The 22,493-nt window shown below is 52.5% G+C and overlaps 2 protein-coding genes across 2 annotated transcripts; one reads left to right on the top strand and one right to left on the bottom strand.

Moving 5' to 3' along the window:
- Positions 1–6,247: 6,247 nt before the first annotated feature.
- Positions 6,248–7,935, bottom strand: TMEM270 (transmembrane protein 270). The gene is made up of 3 exons (XM_043914968.1): positions 7,836–7,935; positions 6,761–7,180; positions 6,248–6,558 (listed from the first exon to the last, which is right to left on the bottom strand). Exons 1-3 carry the CDS (start codon positions 7,905–7,907, stop codon positions 6,262–6,264), a joined length of 789 nt encoding a protein of 262 aa, XP_043770903.1. The 5' UTR covers positions 7,908–7,935; the 3' UTR covers positions 6,248–6,261.
- Positions 7,936–21,199: 13,264 nt separating this feature from the next.
- On the top strand, positions 21,200–22,230 carry LOC122702022 (cytochrome c oxidase subunit NDUFA4-like). The gene is made up of 2 exons (XM_043915541.1): positions 21,200–21,357; positions 22,146–22,230. The coding sequence occupies exons 1-2, from the start codon at positions 21,200–21,202 to the stop codon at positions 22,228–22,230; spliced, it is 243 nt and encodes an 80-aa protein (XP_043771476.1).
- The last annotated feature ends 263 nt before the right edge of the window (positions 22,231–22,493 follow it).

The raw sequence follows: 22,493 nt of genomic DNA on the forward strand, positions 1-22,493 counted from the left end.
ACCTGCCTCTCCAGGCTCTCTTCTCTGAGTCGGGGGCCTCTGGGAGACGTCTAAGCGCATCCTGCCACGACAGGTACCGGCAGAGACGGGGTTAGAAAGGAAGTGACAGGTGGGCACATCGTGTGAGGTGTACTCCGTGACAGGGACCCAGTGAAGTTCCACCATCAGCTCGTGGGTGGCTCACCCTGCAGCACCCTAGGCTCCCCGGGAGGGGCTGGGCAGGCAGGCGAGCCGGGGGCCCCGGAGCCTCTTTCAAGCGATGCCAAGAGCCTGCAGGCCGAGTTGGTGCAGAGTGGCGGCTGTCACCACTCCTAGCGGGGGACGTGTGTCCACATTATGTCACAACTCGGCTATTCCCCAGGCAGCCCCCAGGAGAAGCTCTGGGAGCTGTGACATCCAGAAAGGAAGAGGTGGGGGTGGGGCGCCTCTGCACATAGGAAACCCCCCTCAGGGCAGGGCACCCCAGAGAGTGCTGACTCCAGACCCCGCCAGGCGTGGGGCGAGGGGATGGCCATGGGGCTCGGAACCTCCAGACTTGCAGCCTGCAGATGGGCCAGAGCGGCCGCCAGGGGCCAGATGGGCTGCATTAACCTGGGAGCAGGCTCCTCAGGGCCCAGATGCTCCATGTTGAGCTGGCGAGCCGGCTTTGGGTTCCAGATGTGGGCCTGGGGGGGGAGGGGGGATGGGACACAGCTCCAGATGTGTGCAGTCTGAGCAAAGGATGACTGTGGGACTCCGCGGCAGCACCCCGGGGGCCCAGGGGCCTAGAGCTTCGAGGGTTAGGCCAAGGGGCCTCTCTGCTCGCATCCGCTCCAGCCCACCCACCACTCCAGCCCTCGGGCCTCGGGGGATTCAGGGTTCACAGAACTCTGACCCAGCAACTACCAAGCCCAGAGGCTCCGGCCTCATTTCGGGAGCAAGGACAGAGCCCAGGGTCATGCAAGCCAGGGACAGGCGGGACCCCCGGTGGGAACAAAGGGTCTCAAGTCCCTCCGACCACAGGCAGCTGGGGGAGGGGGGTGGGTGACGTGGTTTCCAGGGCTGGAGGTCAGCCTCTCCCCAGACGCTGTCAGCCACACACTGGGCTGACCTGGGCATCCCTGGGGGAGCTGTAGGAGGAGACGTGGCCCTGACCTTCGAGGTGGGGTCCGCGGGGTGGGCAGGAACACAGTCCAGGCCTAGGAGACTCAGAGGACGCAGCCCTCCAGCCTCCTCCTGCCACAGATGGTGCTGCTCCCCAGGGGGTGACAGGGTTAGGGCTCAGTTCAGCAAAGGACCCTGGCCAACCCCAGGCACTCAGCCACCAAGCTGAAAGAGGCGCTCCTCTCCCTGGGCACCACCATATGCAAGTTGGGCACAGGCCCCTTACCAGCCAGGGCGGTTCCCCACAGCTCCGGTGCAGGGTGTGGGCTCCCCATCTCAGAGAAGGTCAGTCCCAGAGACCCCTGCGGCAGCCCCTCCTCGATGTCCAGAGCCGCCCCCTCCCCACCCCTTCCCATAGACCCTGCAGGTGGGCTGAGAGGGCAAGGACGGAGGCCAATGGTGGGCCCTGGGAAAGGCCCTCTAAGCTTCAGTCCTCGCGTCTGCACAGGGGCCCCGGCTCTGGCCTCTGAGCCAGGAAGGCATGGCGGCCCCAGTGGGTAGAGGTTAGAGGTCAGACCCACCGCCCGCACTGGCTTCTGGGAAGCTCAGCCTAGAGGCGGCCTCTGGGCCCGAGCGGAGGAGAGCGGGGTGGGCATGCACAGCGGCCCTGGATGGCTGCTGGTCACCCCGCAGATGCCTTCTAACCCTGCCCTGGTGAAGCAGCCCAGAGACGGTCAGCGGGGAGGCTGGCGGAGCGGGGAGAGCTGGCCGTGGCGAGAGGCGCTAACGGGGTGTCAGGCGAGCGCTCTGGGCAGGGGGCCGCACCTCTCTGCTCCAGCAGCCCCACCTGGGGCCCACGCCCAAGAGCTGGGGCCTGGGGGAGAGACACTGGCCTGATTATGCGTGCAGATGGAGGGCCGGGGAGGGGGCTGCCCGCCCTGAGCAGGGAAGCCTCCTGTAGCCAGGGTAGCCCAGGAGGCAAGGCCCGGGTGAGCCCCCACCCCGTTGGGCCTCCTTTGGGTGGCAAGCACGGGGACACCCCCTTGGGCGGCACAGTCTGTCCAAGCCTACAGGTAGCTCTGCCCGCTGGGCCGCAGAGTCCTGGGACAACTCCCAAGCCTCAGGAAGGGCCCTCTCGAGTCCCATCACTTCTTCCTCCGGTCAGACCCCTGCCCCGGGGCTCCAGCATCCCATCCCCAACTCAGGGGACCCTGGTTTCTCATATTCTCATTGTTCTGCCTGGGGCCTGCCCAGCACCGACACACATCGCCCCCCATCCTCGAAGACGCACCTTGACAGCCTTCCAACATCACTCTCCCTCCTGGGGACAAGGAGAAGCCTGAAAAGGAGCCCGACTCCCAGGGCAGTGGGCTCAGGGAGTCACTAGGAGCCCAAGGACCTAGATGGGCGCTCCGTGCAAGGGTCGGGGGTGGGGGTGGACGCAGGGTCAACGAAAGGCCAGGGACGGAGGCCTGGGACTGAGGAGGGGGCCCCTCACAATCATGGCTGGGCGGCCAGGGCCCTGTGTGTCTTGGCCGAGTGGGACCCCTGGGCCGCCAGGTATGTAACAATTCCAGCCATTTCCTGCCCTATTAATGAGAAAGGGGCTGATATAAATACACGCTCAGCATAAATAAATACAGGCCAGGCCCGGGACTGCATAGCAGACAGATTGCGTGGAGCTGCTGGCCAGCCCTGCAGCCAGCTCCCCCCACCCTGTTCGCACCCCACCGCCACCGCCCCCCAACTTGTTTTTCCTCCAGCAGGCCAGGGCCCCTCCACACTCTCAGGCCTGAGATAGACAGACCCGCCCACCGGCCCTCCGGACCTCAGAACAAGGCCCCCCGTGGCGCTGGGAAGGCCGCAGGCCCAAGAGAGAGAGAGAGAGATTGGGGTTTCCCAGCACCGTCCCTCCAGGCCTGGTGGGGTACAGTGTGTGTGCAGACTCAGCGCAGCCCTGTGAGGCCCGAGGCTACGGCTGTACCTGTTCACAGGTGGGGAGACTGAGGCTCATGGGGTTAACGAACTTGCCCGAGGTCATGCAGAGGGGAGGGGGTGAGTCCAGGGTTCAAACTGCAGCCTGTCTGACCCCAGGGCCTCTGATCTTCTCACCGCCTTCGAGGAAAAGCCACGGGCATCTTCACGCCTTCCTCCTCTTTCTCCTAAGCCCCAGCGCCGAGTTACCAGGGTCCCTGGGTGGCCCAGGAGCACTTACATTCATGGAGCCAGATCTCAGCTCATGTCCAGGGACCTATGGCTCGGCAGGTAAAGAATCTGCCCGCAGTGCAGGAGATGCGGGTTCGATCCCTGGGTTGGGAAAATCCTCTGGAGGAGGAAATGGCAACCCACTCCAATATTCCTGCCTGGGAAATCTCATAGACAGAGGAGCCTGGCGGACTACAGTCCATGGGGTCGCGAAGAGTCAGACATGACTGAGCAGCTAAGCAAGCAAGGACCTATCAGAGCTATACAGGTGACCTCCTCCCAGCTGGGGTGTCCAGGATATTGAGGACCCCCCCCCAACATTGGCTGTTTCATCAGGATCACCCAGTCACCCGACGCTGCATAGACCTGGAAACCGAGACCCAGAGGGGACACCCAGCAACACGTATAATGTGAATGGATTCCCATCAGTACGTCAGTATGGCACCCCATCAGTGGCTGTAGGTGGGCTGTGTGTGTGTGCACACAGGTTTGCATGTATATTGCGACTAGAAAGATATTCCACACACAGTTGACTCTCTTTCTCTGAAGTTTAGAACCAGAGACAAGGAAACATTTTTACCTTCACACCTCTGTCCCTTTTTTTTTTTTTTGGCCACACTATGGGGTTTGTGGGATGTTACTTTCTTGACCAGGGATTGAACCCGGGGCCCTGGCAGTGAAAGCATAGAGTCTTAACCACTGGACCACCAGGGAATTCTCAACATCTCTGTACTTGTGGTAATTAAAAAAAAAAAAATTTAGAAGAAAAAAAATAGCCCCTACCCTCATCTCCCCCCACTGCACAAAACTCTCCCCATCCACTGCCCACGGGCCCCACCACTGGCCCCAGCCTCCAGCCCGTTCCCAACTCCATCCTGGCTCCGGTCCTCTCTCCCCAGCTGGCGCAGGTACTGGCCACCTCCCCTCCCTTCTTGGCCTTTGAGGCCCCTCTCCACCTGCTCCCTCCCTGCCAGCACCCCAGGCCCATGGTCAGAGCCCTATCCAGTGCCATCTTGGTCCCTGGCCGCCCCCCAGGCGAGTTCTGGGGCCTCCTCCCCGACCCCCAGCCCCCACCTTCAGCAGGGGGCCGAGCTCACACACCTCTGCGCTCAGCTTTCCCTGCGCGCTGGGTGCGAGTTCCGGAATCCCAGCTGCGCTGACCCCCCTCACAGGTGTTCTGCCTGGTTGGCCAGATGGGAGCCCTTCAGAGTCATCGGGCCAGGGGCAGGCCGAGTCTGCTCCTCAGGCTCAGAAGAAGGGCCTGGAAGTTCACCCCACACCCACCCCCGGGCCATCTGCAGGTTTTTCTATGAGAGGCGGGGCAGGAATCTGGCCCTAACTTCTCTAGGAGCCAGAACGCAGGAGAGGAAAGGAGAGCAGAGCTCTCTGGAATGTCTTCCCACACTCATCGCCCCCGGGCTTGGGAATGAGCACAGAGCGATCGCTAACTCCCAAGAAACCATCGCTCTGCTCCTCTCACAGAAGCACTGCCCCAAGGGTGGCGAATGGGGGATCTGACCCGCTGCGGCCTGAGCATGCCTCCATGGCATCCGCAGCCCTTGAGCAGGACCTGGGCAGCTGGGGCCAAGGGCCGAGATACTGGGTGTTTCCCTCTCCCTGGAGGAGATGGATCTGTGGTTGTATTTGTGGGTGTGGGGTTGGGTGGACAGGCTTCCCAGGTGGCGCTGTGCTAAAGAACTCACCCTGCCCATGCAGGGGATGTAAGAGATGCAGGTTTGATCCCTGGGTCAGGAAGAGTCCCTGGAGGAAGGCATGGCAACCCACTCTAGTATTTTTGCCTGGAGAATCCCGTGGACAGAGGAGCCTGGGGAGCTACAGTCCATGGGGTTGCAAAGGGTCGGACACGACTGAAGCGGCTTAGCAGGCAGGCAGGCAGGCGGGGTTGATGGACAGGTAGACAGGCTGAGAGACAGACAGGTGGGTGAGTGGACAGATGGATGGATGAGTGGGGAAATGAGTGACCAAGTGTATAAACGGATGCACTGGCCAGCTGCAGACTGGCTCAGGAATAACTACTTTCTGAAAGGAATTTTCTAAATCTCTGAAATGTGAGGCCCTGGCACCCCCCAGAGGCCAGAGTCTCTAACTACCCATCGTCCCTAAAAACCTTGGGCATCAACAGTCTCAGGAAGCAGGCGCATGGACCCAGATGAAGTGAGGGGTTCTAGGAAACAAACAAACAAAAAAAACTAGGGTCCAGTGCTGGTTCTTGCTCTGACTTATTCTGGGACTGAGGGAATGAATGTTCAAGCTTCTAGGCTCAATCTCATCTGGATGTCTGCGCTGGTAAGTGATTTAAACAAAACTATGTGTATAAAGCCACTGAAGGGGCTTCCTTGGTAGCTTAGATGGTAAAGAATCTGCCTGCAATGCAGGAGTCCTGGGTTCGATCCTTGAGTCGGGAAGATCCCCTGAGTAGGCAATGGCAACCCACTCCAGTATGCTTGCCTAGAGAATTCCATATACAGAGGAGCCCGGTGGGCTATAGTTTTTTCATTTTGTTTTTCCTTATCAGATGTCTGAGAGGGTTACCTGGCACATACCAGGCGCTCACAGCAGGTGATTTCCTTTCTAGAGGAAGCCCTGGGGCACATATGGTTTAGTCACCAAGTCCTGTCCGACTTCTTGTGACCCCATGGACTGCACCCTGCCAGGCCCCTCTGTCCATGGGATTTCCCAGGCAAGAGCCCTGGATTGGTTTGCATTTCCTCCTCCAGGAGATCTTCCCAACCCAGGGATCAAACCCATGTCTCCTGCTTTGGCAGGTAGATTCTTTAACACTGAGTCACCTGGGAAAGACGAAACTTCACATGCACCCACACAAATGCACACGTGAGTGCATGCACACACACACACACACGTGCACATGCACACCCCTCCAGCCCAGTGCAGAAGAAGGGCTGAGAGTGAGGCCCCAGGCCAGACCAGACAGGGGAGGCACAGGGGACACATTTATTCTCCAGGAGTTCCAGGCTCTGGCAGGACTGGCCTGGCCTCGGGGGCTGGGGGCCCAGGGGGTGGGGGCTCAGATGAGAGTCCCAAGGCCTTCTGGGGCTCAGCCTCCTGGGCTTGGGCCAGCTGGGCTGTGTGCTCGAAGGCGGCCTGCAGCAGGTGGGAGGCGAGGCAGGTGGTCCAGGTGATGAGGTAGGCCAGGTGCCAGGAGGTGAGCGCTAGCGTGCTCTCCACCCACCAGTACAGACTCTTCAGCAGCGCCAGTGACCTCCGCACCACGCGGTTCTCCAGCAGAGCCTGGGGGCGGTGGGGCAAGTGGATGGGCAGGCGGCTGTCCGGAGCTCACTTGCCACGCTGCCTGGCCACCCCCACGACTCCCCAGCCCAGCCCAGGCCCGATGTCCCAGGTCTACCCTCCCCAGCCCAGCCCAGCCCAGCCCAGGCCAAGTGTCCCAGGTCTGCCCCCCTACCCCCGGCCCAGCCACACCGCCCTCACCCACCTTCCTGGGCAGCCGGCCCAGGCTGCAGCACTGGGCTTTCCGGTACAGTCTCCAGACCAGCAGCAGCAGCAGCAAGGCAGCCAGCATCAGGCCATGCAGACACGACAGGAACAGGTCCGTCCAGGTGGCCGCAGACAGGCCCAGCTGCTCCCAGGCCCCCAGCCACTTCGGGGCCAGGCCCAAGGCGCGGGCACAGCCCAGCAGGCCTGCCCACACCAGCCTGGGCACCCGCAGCGCCAGGCACACAGGGACCTCTAGCAGTGTCAGCCCGGCCCGGAGAACCCGGCCCATGGGGCAGCCGGTGATCTTGGGGGGTGGGTGGGACCCCTGGGCCTCCAGAGTCAGCCCCGACAGCCAGTGGTTGAAGAGGAAGATCTTGAGGAGCAGGAAATTGTAGAGATGGGCCCGGTTCTGGACCAGCTACAGGAAGAGTAGACCGTCATCACCCATTGCCACTCACTTGCCGTGGGGGCCCACCTGTCCCAGACTTTCTGGTGCATGTGGGGCTGCGAGGCCATCCCGGGCAGGGCCCTCCCCTTCTCAAGGCCTCAGTTTTCCCCACCCCCAGATTGATCTTTATCTGTCCACTTGGAAGGACTCCATCCTCAGGAGGGAGCTTTAGTAGGTGTTTCATATTATATTTGGTTTTCTTTCCACTGGGTTTTTTTTTTTCCTCTCTCTCTCTCTTTTTTTTTTTTTTTTTTGGTCACACCAGGTGACTTGCAGGATCTTAGTTCCCTGACTAAGGATCGAACCCATGTCCCCTGCAGGGGAAGCACAAAGTCTTAACCACTGGACAACCAGGGAATTCCCTTTCCTTTAGGTTTCAATGGTTATTTACCACTCTCCAGACTAAGGTCACGTTTGAAAAAGACTGGTGGGAAGGTCAACGCTTAACCCATGGGAGTGACCCTCTGGAGAAAATTCTGCGGCTCTGCAGCTTGAGGGTGGGGCTTCTGAAAGCTACGGGATTACTCCAGGAGGGGGGCAGCCACCTCGTTTCACCAGCAGCATCCAGCAGCAGCTTTGGTCCTCGCCCCCCCGGCCCCCAACCCCCAACCCCCCCACCCCTCACCAGTGCGGACAGCTTCACCACCACCAGCAGAGTCCCCGAGAGGCTGGATCTGACCGGAGGGATGGCCTCCATGTCTGGCCCTCCTTTCCCTTCTCCGGAGGAAGAAGCAGGGTGACCTCACAGACACCACAGGGTGGGGACCAAGTTACCGTGGGGACCCAGTTGCCACGAAAGTCTTCCCTTTCCCTGCCTCCTGCCCCATCGCTGCACAAGAACTGGGGTACTGTCTTCCACATCCTGTCGCCTTCCTGCTGGGAGACTGCTCCTGGGGACATCAACTCCACCAACTTCTGGTCCGCCCGGCACAGGCAGCCAAGGCAGAACAAAGATGCTGTACCTTCCCACATCCTTCCAAACCCTGAAGGACCAGAGACCTGGGAGATAGACATCTTCGCCCCAGGGCCGCGGGCGACAGGACGCTTGAAGGCAGATGGAAGCCTCAGCCGCCCGAATCTGAAAGCTCCTACCTAACCCCCATTCATCCTTCTTGCATTTTGCTAAAAGTTTGGTCCCGTCTCAAAGCAGAGAAGTCAGCTGTAACCTTTATTCTCCAATCGAGTGGTGTGTCAGTGGCTTCTGAGAGGAGGGCAGGGGAGAGAAAATGTGCCCACAAAAGGCTTCAGAGGGTCTTAGAGAGAGGTATTCAGAGAGGGAAAGCGGGCAATTTGCTCAGCAAGACCCCTCGGGGGCCACAGACTGCATGGAAGAGCGGTTTCTAGAAGCCGTGGATCAGAGTCAAAGTCTTAGAATTCTGGGAGAATCCAGAACCTTGATCACAGCCTTTCCTACGATGCTTTTCTGTCTGGGTCCCAGCAGGTGCCCCGAGATGCGGCAAGGATGAGGCTCTCACGCCGTTTAGACATTTTTTAAAAGCGCGCCCTCTGGTGGCCGGTGAGTGCAGGGCACAATTGCTGTCTCGCCCCCTTTCTCCGCGACGACCCTTGTGCAGGTTACAACTCGCCGTAAAGAGTCCCTGGAAGGTCAGAGGTGACCCCTGCCCAGGACGGGTCCCGTTCGCCCATTTGTCTCCTCTCCCGGGGCGACAGCTGGGGTCCACTTCGAGGAGGGTGCAAAGTCCCTCGGCTCCGTCCGCTGCTCTTACCCCTCCCCCACCACATTCTACAGTCCCCCAACATCATAGCCCTGAGGGGAAGCTGGGGTTCAAAAAGGCCTCCTTGAGCTAAGTTTTGAAGGATGGGTGGGAGTTTTCCGGAGGAGGAAGGATGAAGGGTGGTATGGGTAGAAGGAATAGCATGATTCCAACAATTCCGTCTGGGTGGAGCATAAAGTGCCCTTCTGGAGAAGGAAATGGCAACCCTCTCCAGTGTTCTTGCCTGAAAAACCCCACAGACAGAGGAGCCTGGCCGGCTGCAGTCCATGGGGTCGCAAAGAGCCAGGCACACCTGAGCGACTGAGCATGCAAGGAGGGTTTATTTCTTCTTTGGGTGACCATTAGTTTGCATTCAAAAGAATCACAGTGGGACTTCCCTGGTGGTTCAGGGGCTGAGACTCTGTGCCCACAATGCAGGGCGCCTGGGTTCAATCCCTAGTCAGGGAACTAGATTCCACATGTCAAAATGAAAGCTCTCACATGCTGCGACTAAGACTCAGCTCAAATTAATTAATTAATTTTAAAAAAAGAATCACAGTTTACAGTTATTTTAACTTGTATTTGTATTGTTATTTTAAAATACGATGGTTATCTTTATCAAATCAGTTGATTTTGTAATAATAAACATCCACACTTAAATGCCCACATTTGAATTGATGCTTTCAAACTATGGGGCTGGAGAAGACTCTTGAGAGTCCCTTGGACTGCAAGGGGATCAAAGGAAATCAGCCCTGAATATTCATTGGAAGGACTGATGCTGAAGCTGAAGCTCCAATATTTTGGCCACCTGATGGGAAGAGTCGACTCACTGGAAAAGATCCTGATGCTGGGAAAGATTGAAGGCAGGAGGAGAAGGGGACGACAGAGGACAAGATGGGTGGCATCACCAACTCAATGGAAATGAGTTTGAGCAAGCTCCAGGAGATGGTGAAAGACAGGGAAGCCTGGTGTGCTGCAGTCCGTGGAGTCTCAAAGAGTCGGACATGACTGAACAACTGAACAACAACAAATCACTAGCCACAGGCATTAATTTCTACAAAAATCCCCCAGTCAATAATGTGTTAAAAAGAAACAACAGGTCCAACATGGAGTCACTTGTGCTAAGCCCCACCAGGACTTAATGTGAGTGAGTGAGCAAGTGAAAGTCTCTCAGCGTCCAACTCTTTGCAATCCCATGGTCTATACAGTCCAGGGAATTCTCCAGGCCAGAATACTGGAGTGGGTAGCCTTTCCCTTCTCCAGGGGATCTTCCCAACCCAGGGATTGAACCCAGGTGTCCCTCATTACAGGCGGATTCTTTACCAGCTGAGCCACAAGAGAAGCCCAGTTCTTAATATTTATCTTAATTGCAATTTCAACCTCTCCCGGGAGTGGAATTTCAAGCCAATTCATCTGGAGTTTTTGCTTTCCTGAGAGAAGGTGACCTGACTTGAAATAATTCACCCTCTAACTTCCTTGTCCCACCCTCCTCCTGCCTATAAAAGCCTCCCTTTTGTACTGCTGTTCCGCTCCTTGGAGCGCCTCTCTACCTGCTGGGCGGGATGCAGACTGTTCAAGATTATTGAATAAAGCCAATTCGATCATCAAGTGTACTCAATTGAATTTTTTATTAATTTATTTTTATTGAAGGATAATTGCTTAACAGAATTTTGCTGTTTTCTGTCAAACCTCGACATGGATCAGCCATAAGTATACATATATCCCCTCCCTTTTGAAACTCCCTCCCATCTCCCTCCCCGCACTCAATTGAATTTTGACTTTTAACAGATTTGGTGGCAGTGGTGGGATCCAAGGTGACCTTCTTCTGATGGCGTTCAACGGACAATGAGAAAGACAGGCGTGGTGCCGGCAAACCCCTTTTTGACTGCACTGTCTTTTCTCACCACTTCTGAGGCCAGAGGAAGTTCATCACAGTTGTGAGCTCTGCTCTCTTTGCATCACGCGCCCGGTCTAATTGGTTTTCTAGTCAGTTCCCCTTTTGTTTGGAAACCCCAGTTTTTGATGCTGTCCTCAGATTTCATGTTGGGAATTGCTGGTGATTTAGTCTGCAGTTTCCCATTTCTCTGAACTCCTTCCCCAAATTCCACATCAGGAAATGCAGTAGCCACTGTAGTTCCCCATTTATTTGGAATCAAGCTGCCATCTTCACTTAGCTGAGGTCTTTGGTTCAAGGCTTTTCCCCCACTCCAGAGTTCCATGGGAATTCTTGGTGGTTACCAGCTGGAGTCGGACTGGGTCCAACTTGAGCTGGACAGGGTCCAGTAAAAACAACTGCTAATAGGAATCTCAGAAGCCAAAAAGCTGCAAAATCGGTGGGTCCTATGCAAAACACTGGGGACGTCCAAATCAAATTGATTAGGAAGAGAAGTGGTTAGACATCAAAGTAAACTGCTTCCACTCAAGACACCAGATCAAGACTTTATACTTTACATGAAACTCAGGACTTCACTGGCAGTTCCGTGGTTAAGACTGAGCTGCCAGGGTAGGGGGTTCAGGCGTGATCCCTGGTTGGGGAATTAAGATCCTGCATGCCACAGAGCTTGGTCAAAAAAAACCCCAAACATGAAACTCTCTCTTTCCCCTCGCCTTTACCCTGGCATTGTCCTGGAAAGATAACGGCATCACTCATATTTCTCAGGCCATTGCTTGGGGGGTTAAGCTCTGGAATTTAGAACAATTTTTTATTTCAGGCTAGAAGTTTCTTCCCCCATATGCACTAAAAATCTGGAATGACCCTTGTGTGTGGTGGCGGGGCAGTGTTTAGTTGCTCAGTTGTGTCCAACTCTTTGTAACCCTTTGAACTCTAGCCCACCAGGCTCCTCTGTCCATCAGATTTTTTTCATGCAAGAATACTGGAAAAGGTTGGCATTTCCTTCTCCAGGGGATCTTCCTGACCCAGGGATTGAACCCATGCCTCCTGTGTCTTGGCATTGCAGACAGATTCTTTACCTGCTAAGCCATCAGGGAAGCACCAAGGAACCCTGGCTTAGGAGTAAATACAGTGGAAGTGCAATCAGAAACCTCTCCTTAACTCTTAAAACATTGCAGATTCTGTTTCTAAGACACTGGCTACCCAGCAAAGATCCTTAGACTCTCTGGCCAAAGTTGTTCTCGATAACAGCATTATCTTTTAGCTGAGCTGTTCTATGACCAGCATCACCTAACAGACCTAGAGTTAATGCTTCTGGGGAAGCCAAAACTCAATTACATAAGATCCCTGAGCAAACCATTGGCTTTTAAAGGGCGAGTCCTTCAATGGGGTCTTCCTTTGATTAATTTGGTCTTGACTGGTTTGGGTCTTGGAGACCCACGGCTCCCAAGTGCACTCTTAACACTGGGAATTATCCCGCTTGTAGTTAAAATAATATCCCTGGTACATTGCACATTGTCTCCAAAGCTTTAAATGCATATTCACAGCCTCTAATCACCAAGCAAATCTCCTTAAGACTGGACCTCAGAAGAGAGACAAAGCAAATGATTGAAAAATGATGAGCCTGGAGCCATGAACTGTGACTAGCACACAGATTCAGCAACAAAACAGCATCAGCAGCAAAAGCGGTGAGAACTCCAGAGCAGTAGGTGAGTGGTGCTGATGCCTTGAATTTTGACCACATTTCTCAGTTATGCTGAGAGTTTGATCAAGATGGAGTTGTTGAAACAACAGGCCCAAAATGGAGTCACTTGTGCTAAGCGCCACCAAGACTTACTACCTAACCTGATGGCATCACTGACCCAATGGACATGAATTTAAGCAAACTCCAGGAGATAGTGGAAGACGGAGGAGCCTGGAGTGCTGCAGTCCATGGGATCACAAAGAGTCGGACATGACTTAGCAACTAAAACCCAACAATGATTATAATTTCAGCCTTTCTCAAGAGTGGTGTTTTACACCAATCCGTCTGGAATTACTTGGTGAGCACTAGTAAGGTAATCTGCCTACGACTCCCTGACTTCCCCTAAGGAAAGATGACCCTGTCCCACTAGTCCCTTGGACTGCAAGGAGATCAAACCAGTCCATCCTAAAGGAAATCAACCCTGAATATTCATTGGAAGGACTGATGTTGAAGCTGAAGTTCCAATACTTTGGCCACCTGATGCAAAGAGCTGCCTCATTGGAAAAGACCCTGATGCTGGGCAAGGTTGAAGGCAGGAGGAGAAGGGGACAAGAGAGGATGAGATGGTTGGATGGCATCACCGACTCAATAGACATGAGTTTGGGTAAGCTCTGGGAGTTGGTGATGGACAGGGAAGCCTGTCATGCTGCAGTCCATGGGGTCACAAGGAGTCGGATACGACTGAGCGACTGAAGTGAACTCGTCCACTGTGTGTACTACCATGTCCAGCCCCCTTCTGTCTACAAAAACCTTCCATTTGGTACAGCTCCTCAGAGCATCTTTCTGATTGCTTGATGGGATGCTACCCTACTCATGAGTTGTTGAATAAAGTCAATTAGATCTTCAAATGTGGGCTTCCCTGACGGTTCTGTGGTTAAGAACCCACCTACCAATGTGGGAACCATGGATTTGATCCCTGAGTCGGGAAGATCACCTGGAGAAGGAAATGGCAACCCACTCCAGTAATCTTGCCTGGAGGATCCCGTGGACAGAGGAGCCTGGTGAGCTACAGACCATGGGGTTGGGAAGGGTCGACTGATCACGCATGCACGCACACGCTACAGGAAAACCCAAACCAAGTTTTTGGCCAACCCAATATTTGTTGAATGAATAAATGAATGGCCTCAGAGATCCCCACTTGCCAGGCAGGAATGAGAGCAGAGAAGCTGCTGCAGAAGCCCGCCCCCGCCCCGCCTTGGATCCTCCAGCAGGGAGCCCTCCACTCCTTTCTCTTCCCCGCCTAACAGCCAGGTTCAAGGTCATGCATGCACTATTGTGCTAAGTGATGTTAGACACATCTCCCCTTCCTCACAGGAAGGACCGTGGGATAAGGCAACTATTAGTGACCGCTGCATTGTCAAACGCCAGGGGGCGCCATTCCCAGGGCCTGATCCCCCTCCATAGAGAGTCGCCTCCTCAGCCCAGGACTCAGGCCTAGAGAGGCAGGAAGCGTCACCTCCCAGTCCCAAGGGCTCCCAGGTGCTCTCCCTGAGGGTGCAGGACGGCAGCATGACCGCAAGGGGGCAGCAAACACCTGGGGCGCAGGGGCCCAACACACCTGAGCGCGCCGCGCAAATTGATGGCAAGTTTTCTGTGGCTGATTTTGTCCCTTCTCAGCCCGCGACAACAACCTTACGTCATCCCGAGGAGCTCGCCCTGTGCAGGTCCCATCCTGCCTGAGTTGCTGGAGGCGAAACCGTTGAGAAATGTTGGGGACGAATAGTCTTTCTTCCTCGTTCCAACATGAAAACCTCACTTTATTTCAAATCTTCATTTTTTTCCCCCTTAGAAGAACGCAAAATTGATAAATATGCCTTCAAACTTACTGTGACTTGCTTTTTTTTTTTAACTTTCTAAGGATGGCTTGACTGAAAATGCAAAAATGATCATTAAAAACTGATGAAAGCTGAAGAACCTATCCTGACTAAGGGAAAAGGTTTTTGGAATCAGAAGACAGACTTGCAACTGAACTGACCTCTACCACTTAATCATAAATCTAAGCTCCCGCCCCAGGTCTCTTTATCTGTAAAGCTGGTACATAGTTTATATATAGAATCTGCCAGGTGAGGCCCTGGGGAGGAGCTGATGAAATAATGTCTGTGAAATGCTTTGCCCAGTACCTGGCCACGCACCAATGCTTGGGAGCTCATGAGTGAGTGAAGTCAGCGTCCACTGGTGAGAAGGAATGCAAGGATATTTTAAAAAAACAAACTACATATTGCTTTCAAATATGTACAAATTTCTACAAAGAAATCCCCCCCTGAGGGCACACATTTTGTTAATTTGTAAACCAATATGTGGAAATATTCACTGCAATCAAACCACTTTCAAGCAATTCACTTGGAGCCCAAGACTAGATTGTAAAATTTTTAAAAAAGAAAACGACCATATTGAAAAGGGTCATTGCTACTTTAAAATTAATGCAAAAACCTTATCGCAGACAAGCATGAATGAAAATGCTTTAAAAAGAGTTCTTTAAAAGGATATGAAGTTGTAAAACCATCCCATTATTGAAAAACATTCATCACCACCCCCCAAAAAAAGTTTGGATAAATGGGGGAAAAAAGCACATCAACGCCTACAACAGATTGTAAAGTCACACTGCATGGTACAAAAAAACAACAATGGAAAATATAATTTTCACCCATTCATTTATTAATCAATTTATGCAGAACCAATGTGTTTCCCACTCTTGTTTTCTGCCAGCTCTCCTAGACTTCTCTCTGGCATCTTCCCCCACCCACCCACTCCCTAGCCTTCTTCAGCAACTCCCCTCCCGACTTGCTCCTTCTGTCCATCAAAAGGGGGCTTCCCAGGTGACTTAGTGGTAAAGAACCCCCCGGCCAATGCAGCGGACAGGGGAGACGTGGGTCTGTTTCCTGGGTCAGGAAGATTCCCTGGAGGAGGGCACGACAACGCACTCCAGTCTTCTTGCTGGGAAAATCCCATGGATAGAGGAGCCTGGCGGGCTCCAGTCCACAGGGTGGGAAAGGGTCAGACACGACTGGAGCGACTAAACACACTCATCAAAGGATGAGTGTTAGGGTGTTTCCATTTCTACTGTGAGTAACATTGCAGTGAACTTGGGAGTGTAGATGGGTCTCTTCACAACCCTGATTCCAATTCCTTTGCAGCCGTACCCAGAAGTGGGACTGCTGGACCCTGAGGGAGTTCTAAGTTTAATTTTCTGAGGAACCTCCATCCTGTGTTCCAGAATGGCTGTGCTAATTTACAATCCCACATGTGAGATGCGACCACATGGATGGGGCCGGAAGACACTTCTCTAAGAGAAATAAGCAAGACACAGGAAGAGAGGTACCACATGACCTCAGTTCATGTAGAATCTGACAAAGCTGAATTCTAACAAAGCTGAAACATAAAGTACAAAGATGGTGACCAGAGGCTGGGGTTGGAGGAAATGACAACCCACTCCAGTATCAAAGGGTACAAAGTCTCAGCAATACAAGATGAGTAAGGTTTAAAGATCTAACCCGCAGCATGGAGATGACAGCTGACAATGCTGCATTGCGTACTTGAAACTTGCTAAGGGGCTAGGTTTAATTACATCTTCTCAACACACGCTAACTGTAGAGGTGACAGAAATGTCGTTTAGCTGGATTGTGGCGATCGTTTCACAATATATATGTATACCAAAACATCAAACTGTAAACATTAAGTGCATACAATTTAGGGAGTTCCCTGGTTGCCTAGTGGTTAGGACTGGGTACTTTCACTGCCATGGCCCGGGGTTCAGTCCCTGCTGAACTGAGATCCTGCAAGCCATGCGATGCAGCAAAAAGAAAAAAAAAGAATAAAAATACAATTTTTATTAAAAGAAAGAAAAATGTTCCTCACTGCCCCTTCACTTGATCATTTAAGCCATATTTTGAAAGAAGTTATGCAGCCGCCAGGCTGGACATACAGCTTCTGCCCATGCCTCCCCCACTGCCCTGGCCACTGCCTTGGCCCAAGTCACTGATAAACTTGTTGTTGCTGGATCTGGTGTAGAGAGAGCTGGAGCAAAGCCAAAAGGTAGTGACAGCCTGGAAGAAATATGTGCAACCCATGAAACAGTCCAAGGACAAGTAGTCAGAATACACAGAATATCTAAGGAACGCCTACACATCAGTAAGATAAAATCAAGTGACTCAGTAGAACACCTAGGCAAAGGCAAGTCACAGGAGGAAAAAAAAATCAAAGAGCCAAGAATGTAGGAAAAGATGTTTGACTTCGTTAATGAGGGAAATGCAAAATTAAGACCACAATAAATACTATCTCATAACTCATTTGCAAAAACAAAGAAAGTCTAATGCTACACCAAGCATGGGTGAGTTCATGGGGCTACCAGAGCATCGGACCCTGCCCATCTCTGACCCCACAGTTCTCTGCTGGTTTTTCAGACACCAAGAGTGGTGAGAAGGGTCCTGTACAAAACCACCCATTACTCAGACATGGGAAACTGAAATGCGAAGTTACCAAAACAGTAATTACCCTTACTGCACCTTTGTTTTCTCTCCAGCCTATTTCACAACCGATTGGATTGTTTTTACCACCCCCTCAAGGGTTGCACACCCCAGCCTGAAAGGCACGCCTTCCAGAAGCATTCATCTGTGAATGAAAAAACATGTGTGAGACTGCGTGTGGCAGCATTTTTTCCATCACTAGGAAAATGAATAAATATACTGGGTATATCGGGCTCAGGGATGACTAAGCAGCGGTTAAAATGAATGATCTATATGCGTCAGCATGGACAGGTCTGAAAAACATAGTGTCACGTGAGAGGGGAAAGTTACAGAGTAACAGCTGTGAAATGATAGCGTGTGTATAATTTTTTTCAAACCCATTAAGCAGTATTATGTGCCATTCTGGACACAAGTATAGTGAAAATATTTTTAAAAAAAAACAAGACCTAGGGACTTCCCTGGTGGTCCAGGGGCTAAGCTCCATGCTTCTAAGGCCTTGGAAGCACAGAGCTCAGGTTCAATCCCTGGTCAGGGAACCAGGATCCCACATGCTGCATGTTCTGGCCAAAAAAAGACATAGAAGGTCCCTGCCCATTCATGATGGTAGCTGGTTCCTTAGAGCAGCAGATGGAGGAGGGTGAGACTCAGAGAGAACTTCAGCTTCACCTGCAATGCATCCTTCTTTTTCTATTTTCAAATATTCAGAAGTCATAATGACAAAGTGCTAAAATTTGTGCACTCCAAATGGTGGATACCTTGAGATTGAGAACAAGCCAGGCGAGCAAAGATCTGAAAGAAGAGTGATCCAGGCCAAAGAAAAAAAACAACACACACAGCAATGCAAAGGCCCTGAGGTCACTGTACCATGTTTCAGGATCAGCAGAGGCCAGGATGCCGGAGTGAGGAAGAAAAAGGTTAAAGATGAGGTTGGTAAGGAATCTGATTTGAGGTTAAGCAAGAGGGGAAATTCACCAAACTTATACTGTAAAGACATCATTCTGGTTGGGCATATTTTATTAACGATTGAAACTGAGTGGTAAACACAGAGGTTATTGTCTTAATCTCTCCTTTTGTCTGTGTTTGAAATTTCCCATAAGAAGTTAAAAATGATAATATGACCTCTGGCTGCTGTGAAGGAAGCGGACTGGGTATGGGGACAACGGGGCGGCAGGGAGGCCAGTTTAGAGGTCGCCAAAGGGGCCTGGGGAAGGTGGGAGGGGCCGGGGAGGCAGGGAACAGACACAGGATTTGCCCACAGACAGAATGTGGGATGAGAGAAAATTTGGGCTGAGTCTTTGCATGCCTAGTGGTTCCGGCGTCTGTGAAGATGGGAGGGGCTTGGGAGGAGGAGGCCCAGGAGAGGCCCGTGGCCTCCCAGGGGAGATGTCCGGCACACAAGGCCAGAGTTCAGGGAAGAATCAGAGCCAGTCACCCGTTTGAGAGTCACTGGGGCCTTTCCAGGTGGTGCTAGTGGTAAAGAACCCGCCCGCCAGTGCAGGAGACACAAGAGCTGCGGGTTCGATCCTGGGGTCAGGAAGATCCCCTGGAGGAGGGCACGGCAACCCCCTCCAATATTCCTGCTTGGAGAACTCTATGGACAGAGGCGCCTGGCAGGCTACAGTCCATGAGGTCCTAAATAGTTAGAAAACAACTGAGGAGACTTAGCACGCATGGTGTATAAATAGCATTTAAACCCACGAGACTGGATGAGAGAGACCACCTAGGATGTGGGTGTTGATGGAGGAGAAAGAGGGCCCAGGACAAGCCCGGGGAAGCCCTCCTATTACAGGTGGATGAGGGGAGAGGAGGAGGAGGCAGGAAAGGAGACCGGAAGAAGCAGCTTCTCGGGAAGGAGAACGCCCCAGAGAAGGAATGTTCCTCTCCCCTCATTCTCCAAGCTCCACAACCTATAATCCCCACGGCAGCCCCTGATGCTGCTCAGATTCCAGCTCTTGCGTAAATAATAGCAACAGCCTGGGACCTTGCAGTCACCAGGTCCACTCTCACTATCTTTATTTTTGACTGAACCAGGTCTTAGTTGAGGCATGCAAGATCTTTACTTGCTGCATGGGAACTCGTAGTTTCGGCTTGGGCATGTAGGATCTAGTTCCCTGACCAGGGATCAAACCCGGGGACTCCTGCCTTGGGAGCACAGAGTCTTCGCCACTGGACCACCAGCGAAGTCCCCACTCTCACCATCTTTGTCAAATGCAGATCTGATCTGAAGCTGTAACTCCCTGCAGCTCATTCAAGGTTAGAAACCAAGTCAGCAGCCTGGTAACTGCGCTCACCTGGGCCTGGGTTCTGCACGTGGCAACTGCTCCACCCACAAATGCTCCCACATCAAGGAGGGGGCCCTGCAGCTTGGACCAGCAGCCGTTCCCCCTTCCTCCCCCCTGGAGACTCTGCTTGCCTCCCACACCCCAACCTGGAAGTACCAGACCTTGCTTTCCCGGTCTCTGGGGTTTCTGGGAAAACATCTTCCCCCAAAGGACAAGAGAGAGACCAGGAGACGAGGCCATCTGCAGCCCACCTTGGGGTTTTGTCTGTGAGGCCACAGGACTGCCTGAGCTGCTGTCACCGTCTTGGGACCAGAAGGGGCTCCTCTGGGATAGGCGTAGGACAAACCAGCAAACCAGAGGATGGACTTTGAGTCCTGGGAGAAATCAGCTGTGCTTTGCTTTCGCTAACCACTGGACTTCCTGTCAGAGGAAAGAGCAAACTACTGCTTAGGCCACCTCCCGCGGGTTTGTGGTTTTGACAGTTGCATTCAGAAACATCCCAGCTGGAGTTGGGGATTGACTGCTGGCAGGGTTGGGGCTTCTGTTTGGATGGTGAGCTTGGTCTTAAGTTAACTGTGCTGATGCGTATGTAGATTTGAATAGACTAGAAACCATCCAACTGGCGGTGTGTGAATTTTACCAATAAAATTGATGAGAAAGCAAAAAAAAAGTACCGTCCCAGCTGACCTCCATATGTTCACGCATCACGCATGCGCACACCCAGCCTCACATGCCTGACCCCCCGAAAAGTAGTGCCTTTCCCCCTAGAGCTCATCTCCAGGTCTTGCTTCATCATGCCCTCACCCTGGTCCACTCCCTCTAGCTACAGATGACTCTTGCCTCTCTCCTGCTCCACCAGCAACCCCCGACCTGTGGCTTGTACATCTGAGATCCAAGGATAGCTTTGAAAGATGAGCAGCTGCTATTACTGAGGCAGAAGCTCTGTGGACCCCAGGCTGGTCAGCCATGCCCTGCGGACAGATGATCCAAGATAGCAGGAGCCAGAGAAGAGCCGAGCCTTGCCCAGATAAGACACAGAGACCACATATTTCTCATTCTCGAGGTCAAGGAGACCTTCCTAACTACACATGCTCAGAAAGGCTCCTTGAAGGTCAAAAAGGGAGGGGGCACCACTTCATAGTAAGCGATGTCAACCTACCCGTAAGGCTCTTTTTTGCTAGAATCCATCTTGACTAAGAGATGTGCATGCACAGATGGAAGGACCCTGAGATATACACCAAATACAGCCTCAGAACCTGGCAAAGCAAAATGATCTGCCAAGGGAAACCCAGAAGAAACGCCGCCCCCGCCCCCGCGCCCCCAGGAAGTGATTCAGGCGGAATTTGAGTCAGTCCTAATGAGGTGGATGAACCTAGAGCCTTTATACAGAGTGAAGTAAATCAGGAAGAGAAAGACAAATATCGTATACTAGCGCATATGTATGGAATCTAGAAAGATGGGACGGATGAACCAGTCGGCAGAGCAGTAATGGACACACGGACATAAAGAACAGGCTTAGGGACACAGCTGGGGGGCAGGGAGGAGAGGGTGGGATGTATGGAGACGGTGCCATGGAAACACACATTACCATACGTAAAATAGAGAGCCAGGGAGAATTTGCTGGATGACTCAGGGAACTCAAACCAGGGCCCAGGGCTCAGTCCCAGCCTAGAGGGGTGGGATGGGGAGAGAGATGGGAGGTTCATGCGGGAGGGGACATGGGTGAACCTATGGTTGATTCATGTTGATGTTGAAACCAACATAATACTGTAAGGCAATTATCTTCCAATTAAAAATATTTTTTTTAAAAAAATGATTCAGGTAGAAACTTTAATCCCTGGCCTTGCGGGTTAGATTTTTTTCTCCGTTTGGACTCGAGGCCTCTTTCGCAACCATGCTCTGCCAGATCGTTGGTCAGGCCAAGAAGCATCCTAGCTTGATCCCCTTCTTCATATTTATTGGAGCAGGAGGTACTGCAGCATCACTGTATGTCTTGCACCTGGCCTTGTTCAATCCTGATGTCAGTTGGGACAGGAAGAATAATCCAGAAACCTAAAACAAACTGGAACCCTGGTCCGTCTAGTCAAAGCTATGGTTTTTCCAGTAGTGATGTACACATGTTGGGAGTTGGACCATAAAGAAGGCTGAAGTGAAAGTTGCTCAGTCGTATCCGACTCTTTGCGAACCCATGAATTATAGAGTCCATAGAATTCTCCAGGCCAGAATACTGGAGTGGGTATCCGTTCTCTTCTCCAGGGAGTCTTCCCAACCCATGGATCAAACCCAGGTTTCCCGCATTGCAGGCAGATTCTTTACCAGCTGAGCCACAAGGGAAGCCCAAGAATACTGGAGTGAGTAGCCTATCCCTTCTCCAGTGGATCTTCCCAACCCAGGAATTGAACCTGCATTTCAGGCGGATTCTTTACCAACTAAGCTCTTAGGGAAGCCCAAAGAAGGCTGAGCGCTGAAGAATTAATGCTTTCAAACTGTGGTGTTGGAGAAGACTCTTGAGAGTCCCTTGGTCAGCAAGGAGATCAAATCAGTTCATCCTAAAGGAAATCAACCCTGAATATTCATTGGAAGGACTGATGCTGAAGCTGAAGCTTCAATACTTTGGCCGCCTGATGCGAAGAACCGACTCATTGGACCAACTCTGATGCTGGGAGAGATTGAGGGCAGGAGGAGAAGGGGACAACAGAGGATGAGATGGTTGGATGGCATCTCCGACTCAGTAGACATGAGTTTGTGCAAACTCCAGGAGTTGGTGAAGGACAGGGAAGCCTGGTGAGCTGCAGTTCATGGGGTCACAAAGAGTCGGACATGACTGAGCACCTGAACAACTGGAACAGACTGGGTTCTGATGGTCAGTACAAGTCCCACTCTGTGAATGCGGATTATAGCAAACTGAAGAAGACTTCTAAATGAAATGTTTCACTATAAAGCTGCTCAGAATGAAGGTCTTCCAGGAGCCATCCGCACAATTTTCCACTTAACCAGGAAATATTTCCCCTCTAAATGCATGAAATCATGTTGGTGTACTGTGATGTGGTTTACACTGATTAATAGATAGTCTGAAACTTTAAAAAAAAAAAAAAAAGAAAGTGAGTCAAACTACCATGAGGGCCCAACTCTCTGATTAACACCCGTGTGTCTATCCACACGCACCCTTTCTCCTCCTAATAAACACT

Source organism: Cervus elaphus, chromosome 10 (assembly GCF_910594005.1).
Source record: "Cervus elaphus chromosome 10, mCerEla1.1, whole genome shotgun sequence".
Lineage (NCBI taxonomy): Eukaryota > Metazoa > Chordata > Mammalia > Artiodactyla > Cervidae > Cervus > Cervus elaphus.

Coding starts and splice junctions, on each gene's coding strand:
- TMEM270 (XM_043914968.1), bottom strand. CDS start 7,907: ATGGAGGCCATCCCTCCGGTCAGATCCAGCCTCTCGGGGACTCTGCTG. Junction 7,181..7,835: donor TGGTGAAGCTGTCCGCACTG/GTGAGGGGTGGG, acceptor CTCTTCCTGTAG/CTGGTCCAGAACCGGGCCCA. Junction 6,559..6,760: donor TGGGCCGGCTGCCCAGGAAG/GTGGGTGAGGGC, acceptor CACCGCCCCCAG/GCTCTGCTGGAGAACCGCGT.
- LOC122702022 (XM_043915541.1), top strand. CDS start 21,200: ATGCTCTGCCAGATCGTTGGTCAGGCCAAGAAGCATCCTAGCTTGATC. Junction 21,358..22,145: donor AGGAAGAATAATCCAGAAAC/CTAAAACAAACT, acceptor GCACCTGAACAA/CTGGAACAGACTGGGTTCTG.